Genomic DNA, 21,221 nt, shown 5'->3' with positions numbered 1-21,221 from the left:
GGTATGCTCCCAAGGTCATAGGGAGAGGCAGCGGTTAGAACTAGTGAGACTCTGGCTCCCACCCTAGGCCTGGCCACTGATGGGGGTAAGAAAAATACACACATTTCCAAACTGCTACCTTACACGTTTCCTCTGGACCATGGAGCCAGCTGCCTCTCGCTGGGATTCACATGGCTCCTGGGGTTTGTGACTTTCCCTGACTTTTCATTTGAATAAGTCAAAAAATAATGTTGCAAAGAGCTCTAAGGGTAAGAGAGTGAACAAGGAGGATGCCGCTGGCCGTCTGCAGGAGTTCTGCATCTTGGGACAGCCCCCACTCCTGCAGTTCTACAGAACACAGGCAGGCCTCAACTTTACCACGTTCAACTTACAACGAACGGCACTTACGACCGTTCTGAATTGACACCCTGATTCGACTAACAACTATTGGTTTCGACTTTACGATGATCAGTCCCGCAATAGAGTGCATTGCGGTTCCGAGTCACGACATTTCGACTTACGACACAATTTTCAGGAACCAACTGTCATAAGTCCAAGGACATAGCAAGTGAGAGGCACTAGGAGCGGGAGAGAGAGAATCACCACCAAAGAGACCTACCTCCAACGTCCAAGTCCACTTTATAATGGATGGAATGGGTGTGTATCGTCCCCAGGGTGTGATCCCCAACCTTATTGCCATAGTCCAAACCGTCACCGTAGAGAAAGGATGAAGTCATGTAGCCTGTGGCATGGACTTTGGCCTCGATAGCTCCGTTCTCGTAGAAGATGAAGTCCCAGACGTAGTCATAGTTGCCCAGAGTGGCAATGGACCGAAGGACCAGAGCAGAGTTGGTCAGCCCCCCATAATACAGGGACTGCAAGTTGGAGTAATGGCGCCTCAGAGGAGACCCAGAGTTCTCTTCAAAAATGCAGATGGAGTTTTTATTAATTCTAGGGTTTGGGGATTGAGCTAAGTAATGTGTGTCTACGTACGTAGCTGAATAGGGGCAATCAACCCCCCGGACTAACGGGTACGTGAATCTCCCAATGCCAAAGCTCCCATCCATGTACCTGGTTGACATCCCTCCAGGACAGTTGGACCCATAGACAGATATAGCATCCTGGACACTGATTTCATAGACAATCCTCTCCCCCTTAAATCTGATGTCAAAGAGACGCATCCCCGTGTTCACGTTCACCCCAAAGGCAAAGCTCCAGGCCCGGGAGACAACTTGGTTGTTTTGGACACTGTAGCGGGGCCCATGAGGCTCGTACTGCAGGGGGAACGGGGCCCTGGGAGCTGCTCGGGGCTGCATAGAAGAGAATCCCCCGTCGGGTGGGGCTCTCTTAACTGGGTCCACTTTGACATGGCCCTGCTTGAACTCCCTCTCCAGCTGCACCAAGTCCCCGTAGTACTGGCCGTTAAAGAACACTTTGCTCACCCTCCACTGGGAAACGTCCAGGCTGCTGTGATCAACCAGCACCTCCAGCCCCACCGGGTGCAGGAAGAAGCCGCTCACGTTGTGGAACAGAATAAACCAGGTGTTGCGGTCTCCAGACTGGAACCCCCGGGGGGCTGTGGTCATAGCTGCTAAATTAGTTCCATCATAATCCAATACTTGACTCAGGAAGGTTAGAGCTGTGGGAAATGCTGTCCTCCGTAAAAAGCCAGCAACCAGCTTGTACTCAAAATCCAGCACTGGTCTGCGGTGGTACGGCAGCTTCCCTCCATACTTCTGCACCGAGATGTCCTGGTGAGTTGTTGGTGTCGGCAGGGGACCCACCACGTACTCCGTGACATTTGGATCTGGCTGGTTTCCAAAATACACCACAGCCAGCGCCTGCCGGGAGGGTCGCTTTCCCCCATGATCCAAGAACCCCAGCACCTCTGCCTTGGTGGGGAGCTGCACATCGATGTAATAAATGCAGTTATCAGAAGGGTTTGCTTGAGAGGCATCTACCAGTGGCACCCCAAGGTTTTCCTGAAGATACGTCACCACTTGCACCATTTCTTCTGGCTTCAGATCAGCAAAGACCAGGCTCTGGTCACTGTGCTTTCCCTGCAGGGTGCTCAGGGTCTGCGGCTCACAGCTGGCTGGTTTCACTCCTCTCGTCAGCAACACACAAACCAGAGCAAAAATTGTGGCTAGCGCCAGAACCAAGAGGACAAGGACAGTTTTCAGGTTCATGTTGTTGCAGCCACAAAAGTAGAAGAGACTTATGGAGCCTTACAACAGCTTCCAGAGAGGCTGCCGTCAGCCTGTTTGGACTGTGGCTGGATGGTTAGTACAGGAAACACAAAAGGTGGAGAGAGGCTGGGGGAGGAGATCTGAAATTTGTGGGGACCAGAGAGGGCAGGTCTTTGCTCCCAGCCCATCCAGCACGCTCCGTGGTCCTCCAAGAGCAATGCATTAGGAAAACTACTGAAGCCGCAGGACCAGTGACTCATAAGACAAATTTCATATGATTATGTTGCTTTTTTAGTCTGGCCAGTTTGCTGAGGTTACCCATGAGAGCTGGGATGGCGTTGTCAGCATCAGGTCAGGGAATGGAGGGAGGCACATTCCCAGCCTGTGAGAGTGGAGATTTCACTGCCACAGCTCAGAATTCACCTCTTCGCAGTTCACTGAGTTTCCCTGATTTCTCAGGCTCCTTCCTTTCACACATACCCCCCTCGCTGTGTGGTTTTGGTTCCCAGTTTGACCTCCAGCAGCCGTTCCTGTATGAAGGAACATGCCCAGCTATGTAACAGCCAAAGGGATGCGGCAGCCCCAGCCAGGTCCACTTTAGGGCCTTAGTCCCAGCACCCAAATCACAATGAATAATTAGCACCAGCATCATGCCACTGCACAGCCGGTAATTAGCCAATCCTGGCCACACTCCCATGAGACAACTCAGGGTCATTATTAGCCCTGCTTCATGGGAGGGAGGGCGTGGGGGGGCGGAGAGGAGATGGCTGCAGGGCACCAAGAGAGGCAGAACCAGGGTTAGCGCACAGGAGTCCCTGGATTCCACCATGTGCTCCTCCCTCTCCCCAGGCTGCCTGGCCACACGCTGGAGCCCAGCTTGGTACCGGATGGGCGGGCTCAGGAAAAAGAGAAGACACATTTCTGAACTGCCACTTTTCACATTTTCCCTGGACTGATCATGGCGCTGGCAGCCTCCTGCTGGAATTCCCACTGGCGAGCACGACTTCTCGTGACTCATAAGTTACTGTTTTCCTTGGTCTCCCTGCACCTCCAGAAAGGCGCAGGTGTCACAGTTGGCTAGTGAGACGGCTCCTAAATGAAATAAATAAAAGTCCTGCAGCTTGAGCCATAATCCCTGCCGGATCTCCAGCCTGTGCTGAACACACAAGCAAACCAAGAATCAGAGCAAGTTTCCATTCCCGCTGCCAGCCACCCCTCCCTACCGTCTCCTGCAGGCAACACTTGCTCTTTCCTGCTGGGGGCAGGTCGCTTCCTCCTCGGGCAGTTCCACCTCTACTTCCTCACCGTGGGTTTGGACCCATCTCCCTGCCCTGTAGAGAAGTATTTAGCCAGGGCTGCTCTTGACAGAGCACCCACACCACCGTCCCATCATCATCGGCCCCAGCAGCCTTCTCTGGCCTAGTCTGCAGCTGTGAAGACAGACACAAGCGGCCGCACGTCATTTCTGAGTCCACCCATTTCCGGCTCCTGGGCAGCTGGAGTCTAGCGCTGTGGCGAGGGCAGGGGCTGCTGCTGTCACCACTCACCTGCTGGCAGGCGAATTATACAAGATGGCTACCCCAGAAACATGCACCTTCCCTTCTGCTGGACTCACTAGCATCACACCTGCAGACAAGCAACACGAACCCAGGGAGGAGACAGTACAGGAGCGGCGCATTCAGCAGCGGCCTTGAGAATGGAGCCCTGGCTACGAGCGACGCAATGACAGTTTGCATCTCCTCTGAGCTGTCTGTAGCCAGGCACAGGCTGTAAACACAGCGTTTTTCTAAGGGACAGGGAGGGCTTAAAGAAAGGTGGCTAAGCCCTACAGCTGCCTGGAGCCAGCGCGGAGGGAGCTGCAGGGTGGCCTGAACACAAAGGTTTGGGATTTGTTCGGTGTTTTGATGTAGATCTAAGCTCACTAGTTACACCACAGTAAAAACCCACCTACCCACACTAACGAGCAGCCTATTTGTGGGGAAGGACACGGCCAATATGGAGGGAACGGGTGGTTCTGTGCTGCTGCTCTCCCGAGTTTCTGGCCTGTTGATGTGCCCGAGGACACCCCAGGGCAGCGCACTGTCTAAACGTGCAGTACTTGACACCTTCTGCTTCTGCGGCACGGTTCCAGCCGAGGGATCTGAAAGCATTTGATAAAGTTCTCCGGAGTCACAGCAGCCCCACCCTTTCAGAGCCCGTGGAGAACAAATCTGAATCCATTTCAAAACTGCAAGGGAAATGTCAGGAAGCAAATGAAATGAATTGAACAGCAGCACGCTAGGACACCTGGGCTTACTCTCTGATGCTTACGAAAAGTGATCTGGGTTCTTTAAGAAGCACAAGTGCTGAAGGCCTTGGTTTTAGGTCTCCTCTAAAACAGAACACCTCCAGCAGCTCAGAACTTAGGAAGTCTCCTTACTAGCAGTAACACAACCTGTTTACTCCCAGTTTCAGAGCATGCATCCCCTTCCACACATCCGATCCAGCCACAATACAGAACTTCTTGCAGCCCTGCCCCAGAGAATTCACTTCCTGCGGAGGTTTATTTTAGCCAGGTAATTCCTTTTTGGGACCACCTATTGCTACATCCTGGGTTTGGTAAATTCCCCCCCTCCCCCCCGAAGGAGTGAGAAGGGAAGTTTCGTGTTGAGGAGAGCAGACACTGCAGCTCACACAACAGGTACAGCTGCACAATTCATCTCTGCAATGTACAGGAACCAAACCGAAAGCCAGCTAGCCAGCGGCAGCACCAGAATGCCAGCCACCAGGGCAGGGAGCCCATTACTCAACTCCCCATGAGCTGGCTGGGCTTGTCTACTTCCAGGCAGAACTCCGGCTGCAGGGACGTTTAAATTCCTTGCTCCCATTTTCTCCTGTCAGCTAGTTACATCATTTTAAATGTCAAAATAAGTTTGCTTGATGTTCTTTCACCCTCCTTATATTGGCTGCAGGGATGGGGCAGATCGCTGCTGTGCTTGGTTGCCCCTTTGACAGGCATTAATAGGCACACTCACCTAGGTGAGTTTCCCCACATACCCATGAGTTCAGGCCCTAGCAACATGTTACCAGCTTCCTTGTGAGCACAGCAAAAGAGCTACTCCCAGCTAGAGGGTGAACGCCCAGGAAGCTGCTCCAGCTTTGACACAAGCAGCCTGTTCCCCTGGCTCTGCAGCTGGACCAGCCCCTAAGATCCACGAACGCTTATTTCTGTGGTAGTGATGAGCGGGTGCTTTTCACACAGTGCCACATCAGGTTCTTTCAGCGTCAATCCATGCTGACCCCCAGCTCCTGCGGCCTCACAGCAAACAAAGGAATTTTATTTTAAGCCACAGTCCTTCGCTCCTGTTGCGAAGGGGGCCTGGCTTGAGTAGGCCTTTGGCATTTCCCACACCACAGGGAGCAGAGTGGAGGGGGCCTCACAGGCAGCAGGAAACTCAGACTTATCCAGAAGTTGTTTCTCACATTCCTCAGTGGTTCCTAAGATTTGTGATGAGATCCAGCGTGCTCTCACAGGAGCCAGCTGCTCGGGGCGGGAGCACCATGGGTCGGTGGCTGGAGCAAGATCATCATCTAGTGGCTGTTGGCTCCAGACAGGGAACCCCTCAGTGTGTGCTTGAGGATGGCTTCTGTACAGAACAGACCCCTGCCCAGATCAAGCAGCCTTAACTACCTCAGATCCTCAGCATCAACTGTCTAAGTCCCTCCTTCACCCAGTCCAGGGGGTTAAGAGGACTGCGAATACCTGACACCACACTGGAGTGGAGCGTGCGGCAAGTTCCATTAACCCAGGGGAGAGCCTGGCTCTAGGGCAGAAAGGAGACAGCATTAAGGGGGAGATTTCAATCCTCCCTCAGAGCTCAAGCTCATGGGAGAGGAAGCTTGGAAACCATCGGTTGCCATTGGAAAATGTGGCGGAGCTGGGAGTGCGCGTGCAGACTGATGCGGAGGAGCAGGTCTCTAGCCCCAGGATGGAGCTGCTAGCTGGAAATGAGGCAAGAGATGAAAAAGAAAAGATGAGGTCAGTGTTCTGAGACCACAGTAGCTTTGAACTCAGAGCAGGAAGTGGAATGAGAAAACCATGGCGTGGCAGACTGCCAGCCTGGGCACTGCTGCTGAACTTTGCAATTGGCCTGTATCTTTCCTCCTTTGGTCTCCAGCTCCAGCCTAGTGAAAGGGGCCAGGTGAGAGCCCTGGAGTCTGCACTCTAGCCCTAAAACGGCAGGCAGCTGTGCCAGCTTCTCCCACATGCAGGCCTAGTCCATCCAGCCCTCACCACTGAGACTGACAACCCTGATGTGGGAGACACCCACTACACAGAGCTGCAGCCAGGGCCCAAGGAAGAAGCTCCAGGCACCAGCTGCCTAGAGTTGGAGGCTCCCTTATCCCAGTCCCTGGTCCCCAGCGGCCCATTTTATTCCAAATTATTCTAGCAACTCCCATTCACCCCGCGCAGGAGTGAGTAATGGGCAGTGTAAGGACATGGGGCCTTGGTACTAAGTTGCTGGATGCTGCTGGAACCCCACAGCAGCAGACGATTGTCTGGACACATGGTGAAGGACACGGCGATAGATACAGCACAAGGGTGGAGCGAGTGGACGTGAGAGAGGCATGGCCAGACTGGGACAGAGGCGAGGCATAGCCACCGACAGAGCATGTCTGACAACGCAGCATCACACAAGGGTCCTACTTAAGAATTCAAAGTACCTGTATTTTAATTTCTTGACATGGTAAAAGTTTTACATACGTTCATCTGGCAAGGAAAGTTGAACAGTCCAACAAATAAAAAGGAATCAGTACAAAGAAACACACAGTGAAGGTGCTGCTCCCAGGCAGCAGCTAAGACGCAGTTGGTTTGTTACTGAATATTTATTAACGGGAAGACGAAAATTGGACTTACTACAAACAACAACAAAGGAGTCTATCGAAAGGGCCAGGGGGCCCTCCACGCTCAGAGCAACCCCTGGGAAACCAGCAAGAGAAAACGTGGCTCTTCAGCATAGAAGAAGAAACAAAAGCAACAGAACGCAAGAGGGAAGGAGAGGACGTTCATTCCATTTCTCACAACTAACTACTATAAGGCTACTGCACAAGAAGTTACAAGTGTGACAGTGAGACCCATGGAAGCTTCAGGGGTCCAGGACCAACTGACCCAGCATTCCCCTGAAGGAGGGTGTGAAGTAAAAATACCATAAATAAGAAAATGTAGAAGGAGCCTGCAGCATCATGAGCCCATTTCCCACACATACAAAAACTGACAACGCAACTGACCGTTTCCCATGGGGTTTGCAATGGACCATGAAACGTTCCAATGGCCTTAGAGGAGCTCCTGGGCACAGGAGAAGGAATCGAGGTACTTTTCATGGGGTGCTGGGGTTTTGATACTGATCTGCTGTGGCTGCTTTTGGCCATCCTCATCCCAACAGATCAGCCATCGCAGCCAGCCTGCCAAACCCTGCCCCCCAAATACACTCGGCAGGGGACTGTGCGTCACAACCTGCTAATTCCTTAGCATTATTGGAGACTATGAGGACTTCAAAATTTGAGCTCGGGCCCTCTCCCTAACTTCATTCTGGACAGAAATGCCTCACGCCGAAGGAGATTAACATTGATTTTAACCAGGACAACTGCTTTTGTAGAGCCAAGAGGAAAGCTACATAGGAGCAAAAGCTACCCGGGCTCTGAACCCACCAGCCAGTGGGACGTGGCTGGTGGCAACCAGATCTAGTGACAGGTGCGCCACATAGCCCTCTGCATTGATCTAGCTGCATTTCACAAGGGAGAGGGACAAATGGGGTGGGATCTAACTTAAGATAGCTCTTTCCTGGTTTGTTCGAACCTAAAAATCTCTCAATGGCACTTTGCTGAGTGTGGCTGCAGCCTGGCCTAGGGGAGCTGCCTGCTCCGAAGGGGCACCTCCTCCCAGCCTTACAGTTAACACGCATAAAACGACTGGCAGCAGAGGGCTCACTCAGAGATGGCACTGAGAAGCAGCCGGCTTCTCGCAGCCAGCACACACTCTGTGGACTCAGTCTAGTGTTGAAGACACTGCATCTCCTCCATTCCCAGGGACCCCAAGGAAACCCTGCAGCTGACAGATGGCGGGGGGGAAAGGGGAGAACCCCGGGGCTTGGTGTCTCATCCAATTCCCACCTAAGTAGGAAGAAAGGCTTGGAGGAGCATTCCTACCTGGCAGCTGCTCACTCTCGGTAGCCTGCATGTCCCATGGCAGTGGCCTGCTCAATACCAATTCCTACATTAGGGAGAGTTCCTAAGACCTGAATAAAACCAATCACAGAACTAGGCGAGGGTTTCTTTAGAGTTTAACTACGAGTGCAATACTATTTCCAGCCAGTTTCCCATCTCGATAGTCACGTAACAAACCAAGGCAATGACGGTCTTTAGTTGACTGAACAGTTCTCAAGTTCAAACGTTGACACTTAGTAGAGAGTCTCGGCGTTGCTGCTCCGAGGCCTCTTGATCTTCTCGATGTTTTTAAGGATCATATCATGCAAAGTGACCTGGAAAGAGGAGAGAGACCATGGATGTACATCAGGAGGGGAGGTCCACAACTTGACTTAACTTCACTCTCACCATAAGCACTGGCCTGACCTGAGTAATGGCTGCTCTTAGTTACAGCCCCTTGGCCCTTCCCTGCCTCACCAGCCATCGCCCTCACTCAGCGCATCATGTCTCATGTCAAGCAGTAAGCTTCTTAGGCAAGGCCTTGCCTGTCTGCACTCTGAAGAGACCAGCATGTTTTGGCCCCAACAATGAGAGTGAATTAGTTAACAGAGCCCAGGATTGGCCTACGCCATCTGGAGAGGTTGGGTCGGAAGGCTCCCGCAAAGAGCACAATGAACTGCATGCCCCTGGGCTTGCCAGCACTCAGTACAGAGGTGGGAAATACCAGACTCTCCAGGGCAGCAACTTGCCGCGATCTCTGCTTGCTAAGAGCAACGGGAAAGCAGAGGCCCAGGCCAGCTCCCTCTCAGGGCTCTGAGGTGGGATTGATCCAAGGGTGCTTCTCCACAGGGGAACACATGAGCTGGGGTCCCAACTCTCACTCACATATTGATTCCTCAGCTCAGAGATGATTAAGCGCAGACTAATGTATTCCTTCTCATCAATTTCTGTCACCGTGCGGCGATAATCCTCCTACACAGAGAAGGGAGAATGTGGCTGTGAATAGCCTAAAAGCCAGGCTGCCCTTCCCTCTACAGACATCAAGGGGGCTCTCTCCTGTTCAACCTTATGCATTCAAGGGCACGAAGGGACCATTGTGATCATGTAGTAGGACACCCTGTATAGCACAGGCCAGAGACTTGTCCCCAAATAATTCCTAGAGCTGACATTTTAGAAAAACCTCCAATCTTGATTTAAAAATTGCCAGTGATGGAAAATCCACCATGACCCTAGGAAATTGTTCCACTGGTTAGTTACTCCCACAGTTAACACCACACACCTTATTTCCAGTCTGAATTTGTCTAGCTTCAGCTTCCAGCCATTGGATCATGTTAGACCTTCCTCTGCTAGACTGAAGAGCCCATTATCAAATATTTGTTCCCCAGGTAGGTACGTATAGGCTATGATCAAGTCACCCCTTAACCTGCTCTTTGTTAAACTGAATAGATTGGACTCTGAGTCTCTCACTATAAGGAAGGTTTTCTAATCCTTTAATAATTCTTGTGGCTCTTCTCTGAGCCCTCTCCAATTTATCAACGTCCTTCCTGAATTGTGGGCACCCCACCACTAGACACAGGATTCTGGTAACAGTTGCACCAGTGCCAACATAGAGTTAAAATTACCTCTGTACTCCTACTCAAAATTCCCTTGCTTATGCATCCTAGGATTGCATTAGGTCTTTTGAACACAGCATCACACTGGGAGCTCATGTTCAGCTGATTATCCACCATGACCCCCTTTTTCTGAGTCACTGCTTCCCTACATTCTTTGTTCCCAGATGTACATTTATCCGTATTAAAACGGATATTGTTTGCTTGCACCCCGTTTACGAAGCAATCTAAATCGCTCTGAATCAGTGACCTGTCCTCTTAATTATTTACCACACCCTATTTTCGTCAATTGCAAACTTTATCACTGATAACTTTGTGTTTTCTTCCAGGTCATTGATAAAGATTTTCAATAGCATAGGGCCAAGAACTGATCCCATCAGGATCCCACTGCAAACAGACTCGCTCAATGGCAATTCCCCATTTACAGTTACATTTTGAGACCTATCAGTTAGCCAGTTTTTAATCCATTTAATGTGGGCCATGTTAATTTTATATCATTCTAGTTTTGTAATCAAAATGTCGTGCGGTACCAAGTCAAACACCTTACAGAAGTCTAAGTATATTACATCAACACTATCCCCTTTATCAACCAAACTTGTAATCTTACAAAAAGTATACCAAGTTAGTTTGAAAGGATCTATTTACCATAAAATCATGCTGACAGATCATATAACTGATGTATTCCTTAGTTCTTTAGTAATCAAATCCCATATCAGACACTATTGTCTTGCCTGGGATTGATGTCCTATCATTACCTGGGTAATCCCATTTACCCTGTATATACTGGCACAACATTCGCTTTCTTCCAGTCTTCGGGAACTTCCTCAGTGCTCCAAGACTTATTGAAAAAAAAATCAACATTAACAGTCCAGTGAGCTCCTCAGTCAGCTCTTAGAACTCCTGGATGCAAGTTATCTGGACCTACTGATTTCAAAATGTCTGTCTTTAGTAACTGCTGCTTAACATCCTCCAGAGATACTACTAGAATGGAAAGTGTTATCACCATAGGATGAGACTGTATCTTCTGTTTTCCCCCCAAATGTAGAACAGAATTTATTGACCATTTTCACCTTTTCTGCATTATTACTGATAATTCTACCATCCCCATCTAGTATTGGACAAATACCATTGGAGGGTTCTTTTTGTTCCTCATATATTTTAAAACTCCCCCTTAATGTCCTTTACTCTGCTGGCCATAGATTTCTCCTTGTGTCCCTTTGCATCCCTTATCGATTTTCTGCAATACCTAACTTCTGATTTATATTAATTATCATCAGTTTTTCCCTTCCCTTGAGAGAAGCCAGATCCTTCCAGCCCTGCAGGCTCCCCTCTCAGGGCTCCTAGCCACCACAGAGCCCCTCCGCCAACCCTCCAGGCTCCCAGCCCCCACAGGACTCTGGCAGCTGCTACTTAAAGGAGTCAGTGATAGAAACAGCCAGTAGAGGGCTATCCACAGAAACAGAAAGACAATTAATTCTCTCCAACCCCACCAAACGCTCAGCAAAGAGATGCTCCACTTACCACGTGAGGATATTTTGCTATTTTGGAAACCAGCTTTGCCCTCGTGATATAGTATCTGGAAGGGAATGGAAGAGGGTGGATTTAATAGTCAGAAAATAGCAAAGCAGTGTTCTCAGACCTTGCCTTAGCCACGGGGCTCAAGTCCTTACCCAAATGCACTCAGCCTCCCCAGGGAGGGACCCATCGAAGAGCTCACAGCCACCCCTTCCCCACCTCCACCTACCTAGAAATCTGGTCCAGATATGAAGCTGCCTCACTCTCCACAGTCCGCAGCTCAGCCACTGTCTCCTCCTGCAAGGGAGCCAAGGACGCAGTGTGAGCTTCACAGCAGAAGCAAGAACCTCCAACCCCACTCACGTGTGCAGCCACCCAGGGTCAAGCAGCTCAGTCTCTGGCCATCTTTAAAGTTGCTCCATCTACCCATCAGGGTAGAATCAGATGCAAGTCTCAAGCCTCAGTCAGTTAGCGAAGGTTACGGGAACATAGGAGCCAGCAGGAACCAGAAGTTCCTGGCCACAATGACTCCCTGCACCAGCCACACAGCCTTAAGAATTTAGTTTGCCTTGCTCAGAGGATCAGCAGCCAAGTTCCAGGGAGATTCAGGGAAGAAAGCAATGCAAATAGCTTCACACAACCACCCTGATCCTGCCAGGTTAGGGTGCTGGGTGGGGCAGGCTGCCTGTAGCACACAGCCTCCCTCAAACATGGCTCAGCTTTACTGGGTCTTGCAAGACTATGGTGTGGCTCCCAGGCCTCTGAGCAAAGTGATGCTTTTAGGTACTCTCTGCCCCTCCCGCCTCTCAGATGCCAGGGAAGAATTCAGGTTTCAAGACCAAAACTAGCCCAATCTATCCATCAAAGAGAGCTGTTTGGAAGCAGAGCCAGGTGGATCTAATGAAAGGCTCCTCAGGAGCCCAAGATGCCCTGGTGTCTGGGGCACTAGCCCATAAAGGAGCCACGATGTCATGGGTCGCCTTACCTGAATAGAAACGCCAAAGTTGTTTCCATCTTCTATCCTGGGGATCAGGAGCTGCACCCACATTTTGACCTGGAAGGACAGAAAGTGACACTGTGACTGAGTGCAGACAGCACTGGAGGGACCTGTCTTTAAACCAGAACCTCTTACTGGGAGCCCTCAGAAACTCTCGCTCGCGCAGCTCATCCCAAGACTGTCTCAGGGCCTGACTCATGCGGCGACTGGGGACTAAGCCTGATACCTTGACCTCTCTTGGGACCCCGTGACATCCACCCAAGCATTAAGGGAAGCTTCTGTCCCTCGATTTTACTGAAGCCCCACTCAGCAAGGTGGTGCCGTACAACATCACAGAGATGCAAAGCCCTTCTGAGCAAAGGACTAGCGGGAGGGAGCTAGCTGGGGGCTGCAGTGACAGTGCCTGCTCCAGGAGCTGGAGTCAGGGCAGCTCCAAGCACTTTTGAGGGAAATGCCATTTCTACTGGCCAGCGCCGGTACCTGCCCCTTTGAGGAGCATCCTGTTCAGAGACCATGAGAAGCCGGGGGGAGGGGCGGTGTCCTACATTTCCTTATTCTATAGGTAGGATGGAGGCCCAGTTCGCTCTTTGTGGGTCAGTGAGAAGCCCTGACGCTATGGGGAAAGAATTCGGATAGCGGTGTCTGGAGGCCGATCGCCATCTAGCCCCATGCTCAGGCCCACACCCACCGTGTTGCACTTCTCAATCAGCAGCCTGATCTCCGGTTTCACTTTCTCAATGATGTCCACTAGCTGCTGGTTACTCTTCAGCATCCCATTGGGCATCACAAACACTTTAGTACCTAGCGCCAGAGGGGAAAGGCCAGTTATTCACAGCATCTCAAGTCAGAGACAGCCAGCTCTGCACGTGTTCCAACCACGCCGGGTTGCCATGGGGACAGGGATATTTAACAGGCTATTACAGAGACTACCACATGGGAAGGGGAAGAGAGACAAGACCCAGGAAGAAACCCAAACTGGAGAAACAGGGTGCAAAGGGAGCTGCTCCCTGAGCCACACGTAGGAGCTGCCTCTGTTTCGATGCAGCATGTGGCTTGACAGCTCCTTCCTTCCACGAAGGGGTCCATGGGGCTCTACCCTGCTCCCTCCATCAGCATGCCAGCTCTGATGAGCACTACTCCAGTCTCTTGGGAGAGGCCAAGCTCGGCTCAGCAGAACCACTATCGGGCTCCTCCATGACTCAGTCACACGCCCCAGCTTTTAAGAGGAAGCACGGACAGGCCTGGGTAGGGCAGTAGCAGTCGGGAGAGGGCAGGTGTAGCTTGTGCAGGTTCATACCCCTAGGCATGTAGCGCTGGCTCAGCGGGCAGGCAGCGGCACAGAGACTTGGGGACTCTTACCCTGGAAGGTCTCTTCACAGTCTTCCAGCTTCCTCTTTTTCATATTTGGCTAAAATACACACAACAGAACATTTTACTCCCCAACTACCCGGGACCTAGAGTGACAGCAGCGAGGAAATTCCTTACAGAACATCTTCAAGGGTTCTGATATCAGAGCAGCCTTCCCCCTCCAACCGGGGGCGGGTTACAGAGCAAACCACAGCACTGCCTCCAGCCAGGATCCAGGGGCTGAAAAGACCAGTTCTCACATGCTCACGGGCGGCTGCAGCCTGTCATTATCAGGGAACAGCCTAACTGAATGCACAGCAAGCCATGCAGGTTTAATTAATATAGCCAAGGGAGGAATCTTACCCCGTCCAGTCCATCGTGGCTGTTAGTGAGAAGGATCGGGTCAGGGACAGGGAGGTTCATGTCTGAGTGGATCTGGGTGAGATCATGAATATTCAGGATGGGCTCCTGGAAAACAACAAGAAGTCATATACAAATCTAACAACTTTTGTCGTCATGTTAATCGCCAGGAAATGGGAGATTCCAGACCTCAGGTTTCATCCAGCCACCAGGCAAGCAAGAACAGAGGCAGGTATGAAGATGGGACTGAGAGGACTAGGAAAATGGGTTGTCAGTTTGGGACAGAATTCGTTAAGTTTCTATCTGATGGACTCCATACACCATCACAGTCCGTAAGATACACAGGGCTGAGTGTCTAGGGCTAATGGCATTCAAATGGGTATAACGCAAGTTTGGGACACTGCTTTTCAGCGTTTTATCCTCTGTTTTACCCTCTGCTCTGACTAAAGACAACTCATCCCCAGGGTCAGGATTGCATGCTGAAGCGAGTGGGGAAGCAGGCAACGGCACATATCTTACCTTAAGGAACCCATCAAGTTCTAACAACTTCTTTGGGAAAAAATTTGCCACCAAATCTTCAGCCTAAATGAGAAAGAACAGCAGATGGTTACATGAGAGCAGCGCCCCAGGCTGCCCTCACCTCTGCACTTAGCCAGCAGGCAAGGACACTGGAAACCAAGGCTACTGCAAAAGGCCAAGCATACAGCTCTGTTCAAAGCCAGGGGGAAAAAAATCTCAGAGGGAGTCAAACTCTCCCACCTGAAGGTGGAGGAGTCTTGGCAGCCCTCCACTCTGCCAAGGCTCTGGAGAACAACAGAGCTACAGACTCTCCACACTCAGTGAGTGACTGAAGGGCTGAGTGCCAGCAAGGAGCCTGCAAAGAAAGGTTCTGCTGCACCTCAGAGATCATAGCACAATCCAATAGAAAGCTAGATCCCAACATGGCATTCACTCTGCCCCCACATGCCATTCTGGGGAGATGGGAGTGGACACTTACCTCACTTGTGATCCGCTCCCTGAAAGAGTCAACCTAGAAAAGAGGAAAACAACAGCTCAGAATAACTGATCCAAAACACAGTTCACAGCCAGCCTTAGTTCTTCCTGATATAGCAGCCCAGGTGTGCCAGGCACTGGCCCAGAGGCAAAGCCCTACATATTCATTCCACAGCTACAGAACTCATCCCCTGCCTCAGAGCTGGGCTCCCAAATTCCAGTTCTCTTAGAGGTGTACATTGTTACATTCCTGAAGGCCAGTGAAAAGCCTGAAAACTAGTACAAGAGGTAACTGACCCAGGGCCATTTACCTGTCTGCAGAGAGCCTCAAACAATAGCAAAGAGGAGTGAGCTGACCTACTCATCTTCATGAGCTTGCATGGAAGCATGAAGATGACAGTGTGAGAACTGGAAATGCAGAGCCTGCATTAAAAACTGTACTCTATCCTAAAATTAAGCAGTGGGGCCACCCCCCCGACCATCCTAGCCATGACATATTGAATCCAATAAGAAACCCTGTTTTCAGAATGTATCCGAAGCTCCCAAGAGTCTCCTAAATGCCCAGAATTTGGGGACCTAAATTCTGCATCAAGGTCCAGTTTGCCCTGAAGCACACAGAACCTCCGCATAGGGTAAGTGGCCCCTTTACAATGGAGACCCAGGGTGAGAATGATATTGTAGAGGGGCGGGTGGCCACACAGCAGCCTCTCCGACACCTTCCCCACCAGGCTAATGGGAAAGACGACAGAGCTTTATAAGATGTCATTATTACCAACTGCTGAAAGGCCTCCAGACTCGATATTCCGGGCAGAAGCTGTTACCCCAGGACAGGGAAAGTCCCTGTTTGTCAGACTCAGCAACCTCAGTAAACAGAGCCCATGCTGTCAGTGCAGGGACAGCAAGTCTAACGTTCCCGATCCCTGCACTGCTACCATGGGTGATGGAGAACACAGCAAGCTGCCGTGGCAGGTGAAGCACAACCAGAGGCTGAAGCTGCATTGTTAGATCGACAAGTTAAGAAGTGCACTCAAGAAGGTCCCCATGAAGTGTCAGAAACATGCACATTATGCTAGTGACATCTGCAGAGCACTCCTGGACTGGAACAGAGGCTGCCACCAGCCGAACTTCTCAGGGCCACCCTAAATACTCATTGTCAAGTGTTATGGCTGCCGAACCCTTCTCCTTTATCTGGCTGTTAAGCTGACTTGGTCAAATGCCTAACGCCTGGCCTGATTTATCATAAAGCAGAAATGCAGTGGAACAACTGCCTATCTGAGGCAGTGGAAGAACAGAGTAACTGCACCACCTCACATGCATGCACATTGCAAGATCTATTCCTTTTGCTCAGCTTTAGGCCAAGTGGGTTTTCATACTTCCTTTGCTCTTGTGGTCTGGATGATAGTGAGAGTTCTCACTGTTCACTGAGGGGGTGGAGGGGTGGGCATAACTGATAATTTGCATAAGAAGCCCATGGTTGCCATAGCAGTAAATGCTACCAGTTACTGAAATGTTTTGCCCTTATTCTCACTCCACATGAGGGTCCCATCAATTCAGTCCTTTTCTCTGGGGAGAGAAGTGGGCATGCTCCCCAATGGTGAGAGGCTTTGTTGGTTGCCATCAAAGAACTGGAAACTCAACATTCCCTGGCTCAAAAACACAGGACTGCAGAGTAACAGCTAGGGCAAGAATCTGAAGACAAGTGCAGTTCAGTTATTGAAAGGGGCATCACCAACCTGAAGGCTAGTCAATTTAAAATACAAGTGGTTTGGGGTCCTACGCATGATCTTGAGCCCTTTGACAATTTGGGGTATGACGACCACTTTTCTTATTTTTTTAAAAAATATTTTACTCTCATGTTGCCACGTGACTGACCCACACACAGAGAACCTGACTATAGCAGTGAAACAGTGCTACCAACTATGCACAGTCAAACAAGCAAAGGAAACAAACGAGGACAAATGCCAATATTTCCATTTTGTAATCTGAGGTGTTGCTCTGACAATAGAAGGTGCAAAACATTGCAGTCAGAGTGAAATCTGAAGTTGATGGTGCCCTTACAAGTATTTCAGAGAACAATCTAGAGCCTCTGTGAATGGAAAAGGGAGTGACTTGGAGCAGACAAAGGGTTTTGCAGACTCAGACCTATTCTAGAGCAGACCGTGCAGCACGAGCGCCCAGATCTACAATCTGAGAGGTGCAATGAACAAAAACTGCGTGGCTGATCTGGCCCCACAGACCTGACTGTTAATTACAACAAAAGTGTCCCCAGTGACAATCCCCCTCCAATATTCTCCCCCAATCCCCAGGCTTAGGCAAGCGTTCCCACACTGTAGGCACCTCACCTAAAAGGCTGCTCCTCAGAGGAGTGAATTCCAGGGCAAAGCAGCAAGACATTTAACATCTACTGCCATTATCTCCCAAGCAAAAACAAAAAGTAGCAAGCGAAGGCACATGGCCACCCATCCTGAGCAACAGGGCAGCCTGCCCAGACACTGAGTCGCTGATATTCAGGGTCTATCTATGCTGCCACCACAACATTGTGGTGTAGACACTTTCTACTTTGACTGAAAGAGTTTTTTGGTTGATGTTGTTAATCCAGCTCCCTGAGAGGCGGTAAGTAGCTAGGTTGATGATGGAAGACTTCTTCTGTCGACCTAGCTGCATCTACACTGAGGGTTAGATCGACCTAAGGCACTCAATGCACAAAATTTCACAGCCTAATTTTTAAGTGTAGACCCCTCAGGGTCCTGTACACTGCAGGGCAAGCGGGACCCAAGCTCTGTGGGACTCTGGCAGGTGCAGCAGGCTGGAAATTCTCAGCCAGGGACATGGCAAGTAAAAGGAAGGTCAGCATTGAATTAGATATAGCAAGAAGGATGCAGCCAGTGAATCGGCCCCTCCCCCGGGGTCAGTCATTTGGCCACCCACTAAGCTGTATTTTACGGCCATGTGTGCTGCAGGTGTGCGGCTGTCTGCATCCAGCCCTGCTGGGGACAAAGGCAGTGCTAGCCCACCGGGGACCCTAAACAGGAATATTTGCCCCCCCCCCCATGCTAAAAAAGCAAATTGGGGCCCCCTTGAGCCGCTCAGGGCCCAATGTAATGGCTCGGTCTGCTTATGCTTAGCGCCAGCTCTGGCTGGGGCGGTAGCGAGGGGCACCGCCACGTCCTGGGCTCCGGGAGAGGTTCGCCCCGCAGCAGGCGGGCTGGGATTTGCAGGCACCGCAGGGTTTTTGCGGCGGTAACTGGGGGCCACCACGAGGAAAGCAGCAGGTTTGACGTGTCATCGGTAGGCTTCAGGGTCAACGACGCGCACCGCCGCGCCCGAGACCTCAACCGCTCCGCGGGGGCGGCAGCTCCCCTCGCCCCCACCCCGGCCCCGGCCGGGAGAGCACATGTGTATGGTGGGGGGAGGGGCGGCCCCACGAGTGGACCCGTGGGAGGAGGGGCGGCCCCGGGAAGGGGAGGGGGTCCGGGGCCGGAGGGGGGGGCGTGAGCGGGGGGGGGGGGGCGGGACATGGCCGTGAGGGCACGTGGGGGGGGAATACGGGCTGTGGGGGAGGGGCGGGGCCCCCGGGGCATCGTTACCTTTAGCTTCACTTCCGGGTCCACCTTGAGCAGCGAGGCCATGGCGGGGCCGGGCCGGGGGCGGGGAGGGGTCTCGGGCCGGGCGCCCCCTTGTCTCGCTCTCGCTCGGGGTCTCACTCGCGCCCGCCCGAACCACCGGCTTCGCCGCCGCCGGAACTGACCTCACAATAGCCTCCGCCAATCCCTGAGCTCGCCCTCCGCACGTGACCATTCTTCCCGGCGCGCATGCGCCGCACGCGGAGCAGGGCCCCGGCCGGACCGGAAATTCCTCCCCTCGCCGGCCACAGAGAAGGGCGGGGGAGCGAACAGAAATGGCCGCCTCAGCCTTTCCCCGCCCGCCCGGCTTCCGGCCCCCGCCTGACGTCACGCCCCTGGCACCGACGCCGCTCGCGAGACTGGGAGCCGTAGGTCCTGGTTGGGTAGCGGAGCAGGCGCTTTGATTCGCCCTCATAAAGTCTGTGTTGTATCTTCCAGGACCCGCAGCCGCCCGGAGCCTGGGACCCCCCTGGGGCCCGGGGGGCAGCGTGGGGCCGGGCGGCCGAGGGGGACCCGCGCGCGCGGGGGCGGCCGCAGCGTGACCGGTTGCGCTGGGAGCCGTTCCCGGAGATTGCGGCTCAGGGCACCCTCCCTCACTAAAGATTCGCCTTCCTCCCCGGGGACTCCAGGCCAGTCCGGGAGGGTTGGCAACCCGACGGGCCGGGGGGGCTGGTCGCCCCGGTGGCGTGGGGGCGCTGAGCACCCCCCCGCTCCCCCCTCGCAGCGCCCCCGGCCTCGTGCGTCGCCCACCAGCGGGTGACCCTCCCTGCAAGGCGGACCCCGGGGGCAGCCAAGCCGAGCCCCCCTGGGGCGGGAGAGGCAGCTCGGGGAGCCAGGGGGTCCGGCTCGCAGGGAGTCTTTACTACCAGCCGAGCGTCAGAGCTGGGAGACGGGCCCGGAGATCCCCCAGAGTCAGAGCATGCGGGATGGGGGGGCGGGGGGGCGGACTCCGCTGCTGCCCGTCCCTTCGCTCTGAGGACATCATAGAATCACAGAATATCAGGGTTGGAAGGGACCCCAGAAGGTCATCTAGTCCAACCCCCTGCTTGAAGCAGGACCAATTCCCAGTTAAATCATCCCAGCCAGGGCTTTGTCAAGCCTGACCTTAAAAACCTCTAAGGAAGGAGATTCTACCACCTCCCTAGGTAACGCATTCCAGTGTTTCACCACCCTCTTAGTGAAAAAGTTTTTCCTAATATCCAACCTAAACCTCCCCCACTGCAACTTGAGACCATTCCTCCTCGTTCTGTCATCTGCTACCATTGAGAACAGTCTAGAGCCATCCTCTCTGGAACCACCTCTCAGGTAGTTGAAAGCAACTATCAAATCCCCCCTCATTCTTCTCTTCTGCAGGCTAAACAATCCCAGTTCCCTCAGCCTCTCCTCATAAGTCATGTGTTCCAGACCCCTAATCATTTTTGTTGCCCTTCGCTGGACTCTCCAATTTATCCACATCCTTCTTGTAGTGTGGGGCCCAAAACTGGACACAGTACTCCAGATGAGGCCTCACCAATGTCAAATAGAGGGGAACAATCATGTCCCTCGATCTGCTTGCTATGCCCCTACTTATACATCCCAAAATGCCATTGGCCTTCTTGGCAACAAGGGCACACTGCTGACTCATATCCAGCTTCTCGTCCACTGTCACCCCTAGGTCCTTTTCCGCAGAACTGCTGCCTAGCCATTCGGCCCCTAGTCTGTAGCGGTGCATTGGATTCTTCCATCCTAAGTGCAGGACCCTGCACTTATCCTTATTGAACCTCATCAGATTTCTTTTGGCCCAATCCTCCAATTTGTCTAGGTCCTTCTGTATCCTATCCCTCCCCTCCAGCGTATCTACCACTCCTCCCAGTTTAGTATCATCCGCAAATGATAGACAGGGGCACCTCTGGGGAGAGGGCGCTTATGGCAATAAGGGACTCCCGCCTCTGTGGCAACTGGCCTCTTGTTCCACCGGCTGCCAACACCTCGGGTGTGGGAGAGAACAAGCCTCTGCCCCGGCCGCTGAGCTGTGTTGGCGGACTCGCCCGTGGGCACGGTCAGAATGATCCCGACTCTGGCCCTGGCTCCTCCAAAGCGTGCGAAACCTTTGGTCAGGGCAGGCCAAGTGCTGAGGCCCTGCCTGCGTGTTTCCCCACCGCGACCGGTCGGTCTCTGACGACCTGCCAAGATGTTGGTCTGAGCCAGGGCCCACGGCTGTAATGGTGAGCGGGCTCTGTGAAGAGCTGCTGAGAGCACCATCGGCCCCCCAGGAGCCGCACACCGGCCCTTCAGGGGCCCCCGAGCCCAGGGTGGTGCTCTGACAACACAGTCCAGCCCCACCCTGCTGCCCCCCCAAGCTGCCCCCTCCCCGGCTGGCTCTCCCCCCGCCCCGCTGCCCCCGCTCCCCTGCTGGCTCTCCCCCCCCCCCCCCCACTGCCCCCTC

At 52.7% G+C, this 21,221-nt stretch overlaps 1 protein-coding gene and 1 pseudogene across 1 annotated transcript; both read right to left on the bottom strand.

Moving 5' to 3' along the window:
• Positions 1–578: 578 nt before the first annotated feature.
• Positions 579–2,177, bottom strand: LOC144257850 (amine oxidase [copper-containing] 3 pseudogene; annotated as a pseudogene).
• A 4,678-nt stretch (positions 2,178–6,855) lies between these two features.
• Positions 6,856–18,933, bottom strand: PSME3 (proteasome activator subunit 3). Its single transcript, XM_077806263.1, has 11 exons — positions 18,761–18,933; positions 15,178–15,210; positions 14,700–14,762; positions 14,184–14,288; positions 13,833–13,881; positions 13,162–13,274; positions 12,462–12,530; positions 11,706–11,773; positions 11,483–11,537; positions 9,237–9,323; positions 6,856–8,686 (listed from the first exon to the last, which is right to left on the bottom strand). Exons 1-11 carry the CDS (start codon positions 18,800–18,802, stop codon positions 8,606–8,608), a joined length of 765 nt encoding a protein of 254 aa, XP_077662389.1. The 5' UTR covers positions 18,803–18,933; the 3' UTR covers positions 6,856–8,605.
• Positions 18,934–21,221: the final 2,288 nt, after the last annotated feature.

Source organism: Eretmochelys imbricata, chromosome 27 (assembly GCF_965152235.1).
Source record: "Eretmochelys imbricata isolate rEreImb1 chromosome 27, rEreImb1.hap1, whole genome shotgun sequence".
NCBI classification, from domain to species: domain Eukaryota; kingdom Metazoa; phylum Chordata; order Testudines; family Cheloniidae; genus Eretmochelys; species Eretmochelys imbricata.
The sequence above is the reverse complement of the archived record's forward strand: the minus strand, read 5'-3'. Positions and strand labels throughout refer to the sequence as shown.

Bases quoted from the DNA above. Each gene is read 5' to 3' on its own strand.
- PSME3 (XM_077806263.1), bottom strand. From the start codon at position 18,802: ATGGCCTCGCTGCTCAAGGTGGACCCGGAAGTGAAGCTAAAG. The intron at 13,882-14,183 runs GTAAGATTCCTC...TGTGTATTTTAG, and splicing joins GCCACGATGGACTGGACGGG to CCAAATATGAAAAAGAGGAA. The intron at 12,531-13,161 runs GTGGGTGTGGGC...CTGTCCTTCCAG, and splicing joins TGATTGAGAAGTGCAACACG to GTCAAAATGTGGGTGCAGCT.